Genomic DNA, 14,613 nt, shown 5'->3' with positions numbered 1-14,613 from the left:
CAAAGAAAATACAGGTAAAGAAATGTCATAGTGCTCACCGTCCAGTTGAATAACTTTACGCTGTCCCTGAAGGTTAACTCGCCTCTCAGATGATTCCCCCTCAGCTTCTTCAAAGGAGCTCATATCCATAGGAGCTCCTGTCAGCAGGCTCTGTGATGGACTACTTGCCTCAGGGGAAGACAAGACCCCGACCTCCGGGGTTACCTTACCCCTTGGAGAGCTGCTTAGCTGAGGTTGCTGGGGCGGCGCCCTAACGTCGGGGCTCAACGATGTCTCCAATCCCGGAGGAATCTCCACGGCCTCACTGACGCCGCTACTCCTCTGCGGGCCTCCCTCCGACGCCGAAAAAATACCCTGCATCCGCCTGATGAGTTCCCCGATGTCTCCAGCCGCGGGGGTGGCCGTGGGCCGCGAGGCACCAGCGGTGCTACGGCCCCTCCGTTTAGGCATCGGGTAAGTAAAAGAACCACTTGCGAATTATTGAAAATTGTTTTAAGAAAAATCTTCAGAGCGGCATCTCAGCGCGTCCAGCCAGACACCATCTTGGATCCAATCCAGACCACATTAGAACTGAATGCTGATTGCCAACATGGTATACAATGTAAGGCTACCAAAATGAGATAATTCTTTTCTCTTTCTTTCTTTCTTTTTATCTATTTATAAACGGGAACAAGCTTCAGAATATTGAGTATTAACTTCTCACCCATTTGTGGTTCTTTCAAAGAGAAAGACACTTCTTTTCTCTTACTCACATTCACATCACTGGCTTGAGCCCATCCTCCCTACCTTCTTTCTAACATTAAATAAATTTTATTTCTTCAATGATTTACATTAAAACTACTATTTAATACTAAAGGGACTATGTAGTTCATCAATACTAAAAACTATTTAGACCTCACAATTCATTTCAGAAACTTAATACTCAATATTCTGAGGCTTGTTCCTGTTTATAAATAGATAAAAAGAAAGAAAGAGAAAAGAATTACCTCCAGTGTCATTTTGGTGGTTCTATATATTGTATTTAATTGATAGGTAACCATCAGGTTTTTTCATTTTGTTATATAATACAATGTAAGGCTACCACTGATGTTTTTGGGAGGCTCCTTCAATCTCTCTCATTTCTGTTCTGATTAATATTTTAACATAAGAATAGCCATACAGGATCAGACCAATGGTTCTTCTAGCCCAATATCTTGTCTTCACAATGGCCAATCCGGGTAACAAGTGCCTGACAGACACCCAAACAGTAGCAACATTCCATGTTATCAATCCAGGGCAAGTAGTGGCTTCCCCCATGTCTGTCTCAATAGCAAACTATGGACTTTCCTCCAGGAACTTGTCCAAACCTTTTTTTAAACCAGTTAACCGCTTTTACCTCATCCTCTGGCAATGTGTTCCAGAGCTTAACTATTCTCTGAGTGAAAAAAGTTTTCCTCCTGTTAGTTTTAAAAATATTTCCCTGTAACTTTGAGTGTCTCCTAGCCTTTGTAATTTTTGATGGAGTAAAAAGTTGATCCACTTGTACCCATTCTACGCCATTCAGGATTTTGTAGATTTCAGTCATATCTCCCCTCAGCCATTTCTTTTCCAAGCTGAAGAGCCCTAACCTCTTTAGTCTTTCCTCATGGGAGTTCCATCCCCTTTATCACTTGATCGCTCTTCTTTGAATCGTTTCTAGTTCCACTTTATCTTTTTTGAGATACAGTGACCAGAATTGAACACAATACTCAAGGTGAGGTTGCACTTTTGAGCAATACAGTCTTGTTTACCATCCCTTTTCTAATAATTCCTAGCATTTTTGTTTGCTTTTTTGGCTGTTGTCACACTTTGGACAGAAGATTTCAGTATATTGTCTACAGTGGCACCCAGGTCTCTTTCTTAGGCTCTGACCCCCAAGGTGGACCCTAGCATCTGGTAACTATGATTTGGGTTATTCTTCTCAATGTGCATCACTTTGCATTTGTCCACATTAAATTTCACCTGCAATTTGGATGATGCAGTGAGTAAATTGCCTATCTGGCCAGAGAGACCCACTTCTATTTCTGTTAGGATTTCTGGTTATTATAATATTTGGCTATAAAAGGAACCAAACTGTAAATGCCAATAATATAGAATAAATAACCAGAACAATTGGCAAAAAACTTTTAACTTCCACTGAGAACAATGTCACCATGTGGACATAAAAGCAAATGTTAAATAATAACACCTCAATACGGGCAATCTACCATACGCTTTAACTTCGCCCCGGGCAGGAGCTCAATGATGACAAGTAACAGACAAAAAGTCTATATGAGCCCTATATGAAATAATTTCAAATATAAGTGCACAAACTGTGAAGAAAGAAAAACCACACGCTTAAAGATTCAAAGTGGGAGGAAAAAATGGAGCACTTTAAATGCCCCAAACTAGCATTGAACCAAAAAACTTTGAATGATCATCAAGTAATCTTGAATGCAGTTCACTTAGCTGAGTTTAATTCGATTATGCATGTTAGGATTGGAGCATCAATGATATCTGTGGCTAGTGTAGAATTATGGAATGCCCTGTCTGGTATCCTGCTATTCTGTATTGGGAGGATGAATTTCAAGAAAATGCTGAAAACGCAATTTGCCAATGTCTTCCTATGCTAATGCTTATTCCATCTGATAATATTCTCTTTAGATTTCCCTGACAGTAATGTATGACTTAAAGCATGTTTGTATTTCTGAATTGTTGGAATTTGACTCGCTTTGCATGCAAATGAGAATTGGTTTGGCTATCTACTTTGGAATTGATCATTTGATCTGACGTCAATTTTTTTTTAATTGGTGAATTTTGTTTTGACTCGATATACTGACACTTTATATTGGGGGATGTTTATGATGTTGACTAGACATGTCTATGTTATATGTAGAAATCGCAGGGAAAACAAGATTTTATGTATGTGATATGGAAACCGCATAGTTGTATGCGGTATGTAAATTTTTTAAATAAATAAAATAAATATTAGCTGTATAACACCGACTTGGCAAAATCCCATCAGGTTTCTGTCACCCCTTCACAGAGCTCCATTTTGGTGTCTTTCATCAGGAGCGGGGACAAATAAATCCACAGGAGACAAAAAAGCAACAAGTGCTTGCAGACAAAAAGGCAATAAATGCCAAAAAGATGACCTGTCCAAGCGTAGCACAATCAACTACTTGCCACCTATCCATACAAATCCAGCTGCTATAAGAGTCTGTTCTTAGTACTGTTGCAGTTATAGTTTATAAAATCAAATGTAAAAATTATTCACAAAGAAGTGCTCGACTCTTTTGTGAATTGCCCTGGCTTGACTTTAACAGAAGAATCTGCCTTTGTGTTAATTTGGGGCTCCTTTTACTAAATAGCACTAGAGGTTTTTAGAGTTATGAGCGTCGGAGCATTTATTTTGCTAAAACCTCTAGTGCTGTTTAGTAAAACCCAGCGTTGATTAGCTAAACAGGAGGAGTGTGTGGCGCAGTGGTTGGAGCTACAGCCTCAGCACTCTGGGGTTGTGGGTTCAAACCCCGTGCTGCTCCTTGTGACCCTGTGCAAGTCACTCAGTCCTCCATAGCCCCAGGTACGTTAGATAGATTGTGAGCCCACCGGGACAGATAGGGAAAATACTCGAGTACCTGATTGTAAAACCACTTAGACAACCTTGATAGGCGGTATATAAAAAACCTAATAAACTTGAAACTTAAATAAAGGAATTAACTGGGTTTATTTTCCCCCCCTAGGTAACCACTTACTTCACCAAGGATTATTTGTTCAATGCTGCAATTTCCCGACTGATGGCCCTTAGCAACAAACTTTCAGTAAGTTTAGTTTCAATGTATGTTTAATTTTGCACTCCCTTACCTACCACATGACTCAGGATACAGAATGCTGCTGTGGGTACAAGTGAATACGCATGGGGCAGATTTGTATGCCTGTCGCCTCCATTATATGCAAATCTCTCTCGTGCATATTCATTAGGGCTATCCTGAAAACCCAACTAGTTGGTGGTCCACCAGGACAGGGTTGGAAACCAGTGGTTTAGTGTGACCCCTCCTCAAACCACCCTCAGACCCTTGTCACCCACCTCAAAAAGATGAAAGTCAAGAGCCATGTCCACTCTCTTCTGCTTTTAGTGCTCTCATCATTCAAAATGGTGGCAGCCAGTGATGTGTTGCAATGTCTTATTTGGTAGGCTGCCCCTGGCAGTGTGCCAGGATGTGTTCTAAGATCTAGTGTGCCTTTTCTTTATTTGTGCATTAGAAAACAAGTGAACACCTGATGCATTGAACAAGTGGAGGAGCATAATAAAAAAAAAATCTAAGTCCCCTTTTGGCCTAAGGCCCTAAACGCTGAAAGTAGCAGCAGGAAAACTGTCCATTCTCAAAAAAAAAGTCCAAAATGAGGGTTTTTTTGAGAATGGCCTACATCTACGTTCAGCAGTTTAATCCCCCAGACCACCACTATGTCTAAACTTAGAACACTTTATCAACCAAAAAATTGCCCAAGTCCCAAACGCCCAAAACAAGACATTTTAGGCAAAGGAGGGGCCAGTCCTTCGCCTAAAAGCTGAATTCTGTAACCGGTGTCTGTCAAAAAAACCACTGGTTACAGAATCCCCCCTCCCACCCGGCAACGATTGCAGCAGGAGAGATGTCCAATCTCTCCTATTGTGATCGCGATCCACCCCAAACCCCGAAATAATACTGGCAGGAGGGAGCCCAACCCCTCCTGCCGAGGCGACACCCCAAAATAATACGGGCAGGAGGGAGCCCAGGCCCTCCTGCCCATGACACACACACTCCGCGACCGCCCCTCCAAACCCCTGATCGCCCCCCCCCTTTAACTCCCCCTGAACCCCCAAACCCCCCTAATATCCCCCTTAACTTACATGAAGTTGAACGGACGGACATGTCCCAAGTCTGTCTACCCGGCAGGTCTGCCCGCAACCCCCCTCTTAACTTACATGAAGTTAGCCGGATGGACAACCTCCGAATGGCGGGTCTAGGGCCTGATTGGGCCAGGCGCCTAAGGCCCAGCCCACAGGAGGAGCCTTAGGCGCCTAGGCCAACTGGAATTGGCCCAGTTGCTTTAGGCCCCTCCTGTGGGCGGGGCCTTAGGCACATGGGGCCAACCCAGCCCATGTGCCTAAGGCCCCACCCACAGGAGGGGCCTAAGGCAACTGGGCCAATTCCAGTTGGCCCAGGTATCTAAGGCTCCTCCTGTGGGTGGGGCCTTAGGCATATGGGGCCAACCCAGCCCATGTGCCTAAGGACCCACCCACAGGAGGGGCCTAAGGCAACTGGGCCAATTCCAGTTGGCCTAGGTACCTAAGGCTCCTCCTGTGGGTGGGGCCTTAGGCACCTGGCCCAATCAGGCCCTAGGCCCGCCATTCGGAGGCTGTCCATCCGGCCAACTTCATGTAAGTTAAGAGGGGGGAGATTGGGGGTTCGGAGGGGGTGCATTGTGGGCAGGAAGGCCTGAGATCCCTTCTGCCTGTATTTTAGGGGGGTGGGGTGCGTCGTGGGCAGGAGGACCTGGGCTCCCTCCTCATATTTGAGAGGGGTGTGGGTGTTGCAGGTTGCCTCGGCAGGAGGGGTTGGGCTACCTCCCGCCGGCATTGTTTCGGGGTTCAGGGTGGATCGCGATCACAGCAGGAGATATTGGGCATCTCTCCTGCTATGGGTCGCAGCAGTTCGAGGGGGGGGGAAATGCAATCGCGGCAGGGGAGGTGAGCCATCTCTCTCGCCACAATCGTTGTGGTGGGGGGTGGGCAGGTTGCTGGGGCTGCTGAGCTGATTGTAGCAGCCGTGATCAGCTCAGTGGCCCCTATTTGGAACTTATACCTGTTTTGACTTGGTCTAAGTCCCGACTGGGCAACCTGCTCAAGTTTTTGGTTATACTTGCTGTATGACTAAGTCTAGGTCAGCCCACCTCCCGCCCTTTCCTCTTCTCTAAAAACGCCTCTTTTCGCTCTAGGCATTTAGAGGCAGGGGAAAGGCCTAAGCTGGTTTTAGATATGTCTAAAACCAGCTTTGATTATCGGTACTTGGACGATCTGGCTTTTTGATTGTCCAAGTACCGATTTAGGTCACTTTTTGGACGGTTTGTTGTTTGTTTGTTTTTTATTATGAGCCCTATAGTATTTAAATTAAGGGGTAGTTTAGTAGTTATAACATTGGACTAAGAACCAGGTCTTAAATACAACTTTCCCCGTAGAAATTCCTTATCTTCAGCAGTTCATTTCAAGCACATACATACATCACTTAAAACTTTATGTAAGCTCTCTTGGGCAGGGAAAGAACTATGGTATCTGAATTGTAACTTCCCTTCAGCATGGATTTGGAAAAGGCAAGTAAATGTAAAACCCAAATTACTAATTCAGTTTTATTATTTTTCAGAATGATTGTCCGATGTTGGCTTGTTTTAATTTGTTTCTTTGGTATTGTATTATTATTTATTATGTTTAATTTTACACCACTTTGATTTGTTCCAGGGAAAAGTAGCATTGCAAATAATAAAACTGAACTAAAAAATGCATGCTATTGCAAAATATATGCAAAAGCAAGAGTGCAAAGACTCACTTTTATACCTTTTTACATTGGAAGGTGGGTTACAAATGGTAATGAAGTTCATTAATTTTATTGTTTTGTTATGAGGTTAATAGTTTAACACATATGTACCTTTAATTTAATTTATAAAATTGAAAGCTCTCTGATTCTGCCTGAATTATAGGGACTGTGCTCCAAGACCAGAAAGTCAACTCCCCCTCCCCAAAGATCTCAGTGTATTGAACTTTTTCAGGGTTCCACTATATTTAATACCATCCCTTTTAAAAATGGTTTAGGATTCAATGACGTCACTGACTTCTGCTAAATTGTTGATATTTGAAAAATGGCAGGGTGTCAGCTCATGTCAGTGAGGTCCACTGAATCTCTAACGTTTTTAAATGCTGGTACCGAAAATAAGAGGAACCGTGGAAGGTAAGTATGGGAGTTTCAAGTTTTTATTAAAATTTGATGTGCACACGTTGTCAAATATTTCAAAGCGTATTACAAATTTTAAAATGGGGGGAAACACCATGGTAGATTAATACAAAATAATATATACATACAAAATTCAAAAGGAGAGGGGGGATGAACTACAATAATGAACTACAATAATTAAAAGAAAAAAGAGAACATATATGGGTAACACATCGGGGGGGGGGGGGGCAAAAAGTGAAAAGAAATGAAAAAGGAAGGAAGATAAAAATTAAGTCCTGCAAATGAGCTTCTATGGGGGTGAGTTAGAAGGTTGGTAGATGGGCTGAGTGAGTGAGCAGGGGAGTGTTCTCCAGTCCTAGGGTTGCTGACTTAGTGGTCCTGAAGCAAGGTCCCAGACATAGGTCGTCTAGGTTGGAGATCACAAATATGTGGTTCCCAGTATAATTTTCAAATCTGAAGTTCCAATGGTTAGTACTGTTTCACCCAGGAAATTTGCTTCTGATATAGAGATGGAATTATGCTAGTGTTAGTTTATTCAAATGTGCCAGCATGGTTCTGGACCTTGTTCTCGGGCGTAGGAGCCCACTTTGGAACTGAGAAACCTGAGTGTATGACCTCTATACCTGGGGATTTACTAAAATTAAGCCGGGGTAGATTTACAGCATAAAAAAACTAAATGTTAAACACTTTTAAGTGTCTTCCTACATTGGTAAATAATAGCTAACCCCCTTCATTTAAATGTGATTTGCATGGAGGTATACTAATTTTAGCAAACATTTTTATTCTTGTTTTAGTGCATTAAAAACCTTATTATATTCTGAGTGAAGTTTAACAAGTAAAACAGGTGTACTAAACTCTGTAGGTGCTTGGAATTGGTTCTGTGCACTGATCATTCTTGATAGCAGGTGCTGAGAAAAATGGCTGTCCACTGTAGCCAGCTATTACTCCTAGGCAACTTTTATGCAGCTGTGCAGAGCAGAATTTTTGCAGGATTCCCCATCTGCGCAGAACTGTGCATTTGCTATGCAGAATTCTACAATGGCACCAGTGGCTCTCCTCCATTGCTCAATTGCATGAAAAGAGGAGGCAGTGCACGTATGTATATTTGCCGTGTTCTCTGCTGCTGTCTTAGGCCTGATTACTTATTTCAACCCTGTGTCCCTTCATACAGCTCTGTTGTCCAAATCAAATGAGCAATTAGAAAGCTGACAAGGAAAGAGATGCCAGGGCATGTGGGGAGGGAAGGAAACTGAGATGCCAGAGCATAGACAGAGAGAGGGAAGAGAAGCAGATACCAGACCAGTTGGGGTGGGAAGGAAAGGAGAAGAAAGAGTGGAGACTGAAAGAGAAAAATGAAAGGTACAGAGAAAGAGGGTGGACCCTGACTGGAATGGAGAATGAAGAGAAGATGAAAAAAGCAGAAACCAGAGATGACAATAGGTAGAAAAATTTTTTTTTTAATTTTTGTTGCTTTAGAATAAAGTAGTATTGTAGCTGCATCGATAAACATTTATAAACAGAAAATGGAAATAAGGTAAGCTTTTTATTGGACTAATTTTAATACATTTTTTAAATTAACTTTTGGAAAACAAAATTCCCTTCCTCAGGCAGTGGTATACCAAGGGGGACAGGGGCAGTCTGCCCCAGATGCAGCTCCTAGAGTGGTGCTCCGCCAATCCCTTTTTATATGGGATGGTGTTTAAAATAATTGGCCATGGGTGGCCATCAGAGAAGATGGGACGTGGCAGAGGGAAAGGGGCCTACACCAATGGGGACAGCATGGCTTTAATGCTATACAGCTATACACTTTATGCTATACAGGCAGTCTTCACTGAGAGGTTGGGGCATGGAGAGTAAGAAATGCTGAGCCACAAGAGGGGAGGAAGAGGTGTCAGAATTTGCAGAAGTAGGAATCAAAACAATGCTGGACCAGCAAATTGGTGTGGTGGCAGAGAGGGAGGGAGAGAGAGAGACACTTGCTGGACCTCAAGAGGGAGGGAAGGAGAGAAAGATGCCAGGATTTGGGGGACAGAGGGAAGAAGTAAAATGCTGGCCCTGGGGCTGGCAGGGGAGGGGGAGACAGGAGGAAAGGAAGAGAGAGATGCTGACGCCTAGATTGGGGGGGGCAGGAGGGAAGGAAACATTTGTTAACCCTCAAGGATGATGGGAGGGACAGGAGGGTAGAAAGAAAGTTGCTGTACCCTGAAGATGCGATTGGACGATGGGACAAAAGGGGAGGGGGCAGGACATGAGAGAAGTATTAGAGCTGCTGATACCCAGGGAGAGAAGCAAACAGCAGGGTAGAAAGAGAGATGAAAACATGCTGACCATGGAGGAGGAAGGATAGGGATAGAAGGGCAAAGCTGAACAGAGGTAGAGGGATATGGATACAGAGGCAAGATGGTTAAACAGGGCAAGAATAAGGACATAGAGAAGGGAGATTATCAACAGAGCAGGAGGATTACTGGCAGAAACACAGAGGGGAGATACTGAACAGTGCAGAAAGGGATGAAGAGGGAAGATGAATGATTGACATGGAGAGAACTTGAGAAGAAATGCCAAATGGACAAGGAGACCCTTCTACAGTGGGTCCATGAACAAGTTTGCTATAGCCAGTACCAGAGGTGTTTGTTTTGAAGTTTCACACTGCCACTGTCTTTAGCCTAAGTGTATAAGCTACTGGTGACTACATTTTTATCATGAGAACATGCAGCCAGTATGTGTGTAGCATTTTCCTTCCTACCATTTTTTTGCTGTAGTGTTGTCTTGCTGAGATGTGATATAAATTTTATATAAAAGGTCCTCCACACTTTCCCCCTCAGACCACTGCAGCAACTCACTAGCTTTTCTGTTGTGTTCCCTTATATCCTAGGGTACATGCTTCTTTCTTTTTTTTATTTATTTATTTATCAATTTTAGATTAAACATATCAAGTATAAACTTGTACAGAAAGCAGGATCTAAACATACGAAAGAAAAAACATTATTCCATATAATCAATAAACAAGCTAAGGCATGGACTAAAGCTGAGGGGGGACAAGTCCAGGACAAATATCAGGAAGTTCTGTTTCACGCAGCAAGTGGTGGGCACCTGGAATGCTCTCCCAGAGGAGATAATTGCGGAATCCACCGTTCTAGGATTTAAGGGTAAGCTAGATGTACATCTCCTTATGAGTGGCATAGAGCGATACGGGTAAGGGTAAACTAGATGCACATCTCCCTATGAGAAGCATAGAGTGATATGGGGACTAAATCTATGCCAGGGTACACCTGGCGGGGCCTCCGCGTGTGCGGATCGCTGGACTTGATGGACCTAAGGTCTGATCCGGAGTTGGCAATTCTTATGTTCTTAAGAACAAAATTATTAGCTTAGTCCCCAGCTCAAGTCCACCTTTAGTAGATTCAAGATATATTAAGCGAACTAAGGAAAACTTAAATAGAACATAGGCTAGATTAGCTGAACAGAGGGAAAATCACTGTTTCTCATTTTAGGACTTTAGGTCTTATCTTTTTCTGTTTCCATACATGACATAGAGAGAAACGTAGACAGTTGAAAGAGTTCAAAAAGACAAATTTTTGTGAAGAATAGTGTACAACGCATTTACATGGGTGGCGTAAATAGAAAGTCTAGTACTCCTGGTTTTAACAATAGAAATTCTCTACGACGCTTTTGGGTATCCCTAGACAAATCGGGGTACATTTGAATTTTCAAACCTAAACATTCTTTCTGTCTATTTTTAAAGAATAGTCTTAGAAGAAAGTTTTTTCATAGTCTTGAAGTGAAGGGATTCGTGTTATGAGTACTTCAGTCTCCTGTCTGTTTCCTTGTTGATTTTGAGGATTATTAGGCAGGTAGTAGACTTGTGAAAATGGAGGTATAACCTCCTCTGTAACTTCCAAAACTTCAACATTTCCCTAGGGGTTACCATAGTTACCCTAGGAAAGTTCACTAATCTCAGATTGTTGTTTCTTAAAGTGAAATTCTACTTTCCTTCTGAGATTTATATTGTCTTTGATAATAGTTTCTTGAACTTGTTTAGTAATTCTAACATCCTGACTAATGTTGTCCGTTGCTGATTTAGAACCAGCCATTTCAGTTTTTAGTTTTTCAATTTCACTTGTCTGGGACTTTATTTTCTCTTCTATCTGCTGAAAATGTGGGTTTATCGATTTAGGAAGATTAGCGACTAGGTCCCAAATCGCGTCTAAAGTAACCTCCTGGGGTTTTTGTAATTGAGAAATAGAAAATTTAATACTTGCCTCCTCACCAGCTGGCTTGGTCCCTCATCGTATGCCCTCCTGGATACTGCCAGCTCCTTTCACCGTTTCTTCCTCGATATCCACGCTTAGGCTCTCCTAGGCTCTCCTGCAAATGCAGGGAGTCTAGCTCCAAGCTCCCCTCAGTAGTCTTTCCGGCCTCCGGTGCAAGTAGAGCTCCTTGGAACAGGAGGTGGCGCCCTAGTGTTGGGACTAAGGGTGGTCTCAAGGCCCAAGGTGATCGCCTCCACATCGTTCACACGGAGCATCCCCAGCGGGGAAGTCCCCACTTGCCGCGAAGCTCCCTGCATCCGCCACAGAAGCTCCTCAATATTATCCAAAGCGGCCGCTCCAGAGCTCCGTGAGATCATAGTGGAACTCTTTCCTCTCCGCTTGGGCATTATAACTTCAAGGTAAGAGGTAATAAAACCGTATGAGGAGGTACTCCAAATGGTGGCATTCAACCGAACTAGTCAGCAGCCCACTTCTTTCTTTTTTAATGATTTATCAAATACACTTCTCTCTCTGTATTCGCTATGATAGGGGATTAACAGACCCGTGAATAAATAAAAATCACAAATAACTTTTTCATATGTTATTCGCTGTTTTCTATTAAAAACCATCATGAATATGGTGAAACCGTGAATAAAATGGTGAGAGACCTGGCCTGTTCCTAAAGAAAAAAATGCTGGGAATCGGCGATTTCTCTATGCAAGCTGATGGAATTTGGGGGGGAAGAGCCAACAAGCTAAAAACTGTGAATAATTGAAACCGCGATTGCTGAAGGAGAAGTGTAAGCTGTAAGCCAGGCAGCTACCATGCCATGCATTCAAAAGATGTTTCTTATGGGCAATGTCTGATAAGGCTGGCGAAGCTTTGTTTGGTCACTTGCCTAGTTGAAGAACGTAAGAAAAAGGCATGTGCCTAGAAAATCAGATGATTATTACAGCTAACAGTACCAAAAATTATTGCATTCTGTTGGTAAAGAACTAAATACATTTATTAGATTGTACATTTTATTTTTGTCCTAAATCAACAGATCCAGTACCAAGAAATCTGTACCTATCTTCGGTCTGTTATGTAATTCAGCTTAGCTGTTCATCTTTAGGGTGCAGTAACAAGCTGCATTGTGTCAGTTCCTCCTGATCTACAGCTTGTTTTTGGGAGTTGGAGTTTTTTTGCGGGGGGATTTGTAATGTATGTTTAATACCTATAATTCAGTGTTCTCCTTTCTTTCCTATAGGAAACTCATCAACGCCTCATTCTGCACAGTGCTGAATTTGAAGATGCCTTGGCTGCCCTCTGCATCATGATTGCACCTATGGTTCCATATTTAGCATCAGAACTGTGGAAAGGTACATTACAGAAACATACTTATTAATAGCTGATAGAAAGGAATAGAAATTGGTTCCTAAGCAGTTATCTAGACCAGAGGTTTTATTTCCAAGTTATATTGAATCCCTTGAAATAGTACATACAGTGGAACCTTGGTTTACGAGCATAATTTTTTCCAGAAGCATGCTCGTAAACCAAAATACTCGTATATCAAAGCGAGTTACCCCATAGGAAATAATGGAAACTCGCTTTGATACGTTCCCACCCCCCAACCCCCCCGAGGCCAGCGGCGCACGCGAAACGGCACCCCCTGCCCAAACAACTTGTCAGACCAAAGCCAAGGCCTGCTCCTGCAAAACCTTCTCGACCTCTTCCATCCTTCCAGAGGCATTATCGTCCTAGGGCAGCTCCTTACACTCGAGTACCTCCCAAGAAACAACAGCAGCAGAAGCAACAGAAACCTCAGCCTTCTGCTGCACCTAAGGCTGCGTAGCCTTTTTGACTGTCTCAAACAGAGCATAACCTCCATCGTTCTGCCTCTGTCCTCCCTTCCACCCATGGGAAGTTGTGTCCATCATTTTTACCATTGATGGGAGACCATTACATTCGACCTTTGGGTGTTGTCAATCATCAGAGAAGGATACTCTCTTCATTTCAATCAGGTTCCACCAGAGCTTCCTCCAAAAGAGTATCCTTCCAATCCATCCCAGACCACCCATCTTCTTCAGGAAGCTGAAGCTTTGCTTCATCTCCGTGCCATCAAGGAAGTTCTTTTGGAACAGCAGCACAGGGGGTTTTACTCCCGTTACTTCCTAGTTCCGAAAAAGACGGGCGATCTGCGATCCATTCTGGGTCTCAGGGCTCTCAACAAATTTTTAGTCAAAGAAAAATTTTTCATGCTGTCCCTGGCGTCCCTTTACCCCATTCTAGATCAGAACGATTGGTTATGTTCTCTAGATCTCAAGGAGGCTTACACTCACATTCCCATTCAACCGGCCTCCCATCAGTACCTCAGATTTTGGGTACGGAATCTGCATTATCAGTACAGAGTGCTACCCTTTGGCCTGGCATCATCTCCCAGAGTGTTTACCAAGTGCCTATTGTGGTAGCAGCAGCTCTAAGGAACCATGGTCTTCAGGTGTTTCCTTACCTAGATGACTGGCTCATCAAAGATTCAACATCTCAGGAGATTATTGTAGCGACCCAATGGACTACATGGTTCTTACAAAGCTTGGGATTCGAAATCAACTTTCCCAAATCCCAACTTCAGCCCTCTTAGAATCTACAATTCATTGGAGCTGTTCTGGACACTATCCAACTAAAAGCATTCCTCCCTCAACAACGTCTGGATGCTCTTCTTCAGCTCTGTCACAAAGTGTCTTCCCGCTCTTCACTCTCACCGAGACATGATGGTACTACTAGGTCACATGGCCTCCACAGTTCACGTGACTTCTTTTACCAGATTTCACCTCAGAATTCCTCAGTGGACTCTGGCATCTCAGTGGACACAGGTTTGCGAACCACTTTCGACACATTACAGTCACTCCTTCATTGAGACAGTCTTCCGCTGGTGGATGCTCTCTTCCAATCTCTCCAGAAGTTTACTGTTTCAGACGCCACCTCATCAGAAGGTCCTCATGACACATTCCTCGACCTATGCTTGAGGGGCTCACCTCAACGGTCTCCGTACTCAAGACCACTGGTCCAGCACGGATTGTCAGTGTCATATCAATCTGTTGGAACTCAGAGTGATCTTCAATGCTCTCAAAGTTTTTCAACATCTTCATGACCAGGTAGTCCTCATTTGGACAGACAACCAAGTCGCCATGTACTATGTCAACAAACAGGGAGGATCGGGATCTCTCTTCCTTTGTCAAGAAGCTCTGAAGGTTTGGGACTGGGTAATCCTCCACAACACCTTCCTGAAAGCTGTCTACATCCAAGGGGCGAAAAAATGTTTGGCGGACAGATTGAGTCATTTTCTGCAACTTCACAAATGTAGACTCAATTCCTCACCTCTTCATCACATTTTTTCTCAG

The 14,613-nt window shown here is 43.2% G+C and overlaps 1 protein-coding gene and 1 long non-coding RNA gene across 8 annotated transcripts in view; one reads left to right on the top strand and one right to left on the bottom strand.

The window, feature by feature from the left end:
* The window catches only part of LOC117353868, a 44,277-nt gene that overhangs the window by 6,090 nt on the left and 23,574 nt on the right, over nt 1-14,613 (bottom strand). The gene's annotated exons all lie outside the window — the stretch shown is intronic.
* The window catches only part of LARS2 (leucyl-tRNA synthetase 2, mitochondrial), a 201,403-nt gene that overhangs the window by 169,413 nt on the left and 17,377 nt on the right, over nt 1-14,613 (top strand). For all 5 annotated transcript variants that reach the window (XR_004538050.1, XM_033930320.1, XM_033930317.1 and 2 more), the window contains 2 exons: nt 3,741-3,818; nt 12,483-12,594. Coding sequence is in view for 4 of the 5 variants with exons in the window: in XM_033930320.1 (XP_033786211.1) it covers nt 3,741-3,818; nt 12,483-12,594 (190 nt within the window). In the remaining variant the exon portion in view is untranslated. The remainder of the gene's footprint in view (nt 1-3,740; nt 3,819-12,482; nt 12,595-14,613) is intronic.

Source organism: Geotrypetes seraphini, chromosome 2 (assembly GCF_902459505.1).
Source record: "Geotrypetes seraphini chromosome 2, aGeoSer1.1, whole genome shotgun sequence".
NCBI classification, from domain to species: domain Eukaryota; kingdom Metazoa; phylum Chordata; class Amphibia; order Gymnophiona; family Dermophiidae; genus Geotrypetes; species Geotrypetes seraphini.
This window is presented reverse-complemented; position numbering and strand designations above follow the sequence as displayed.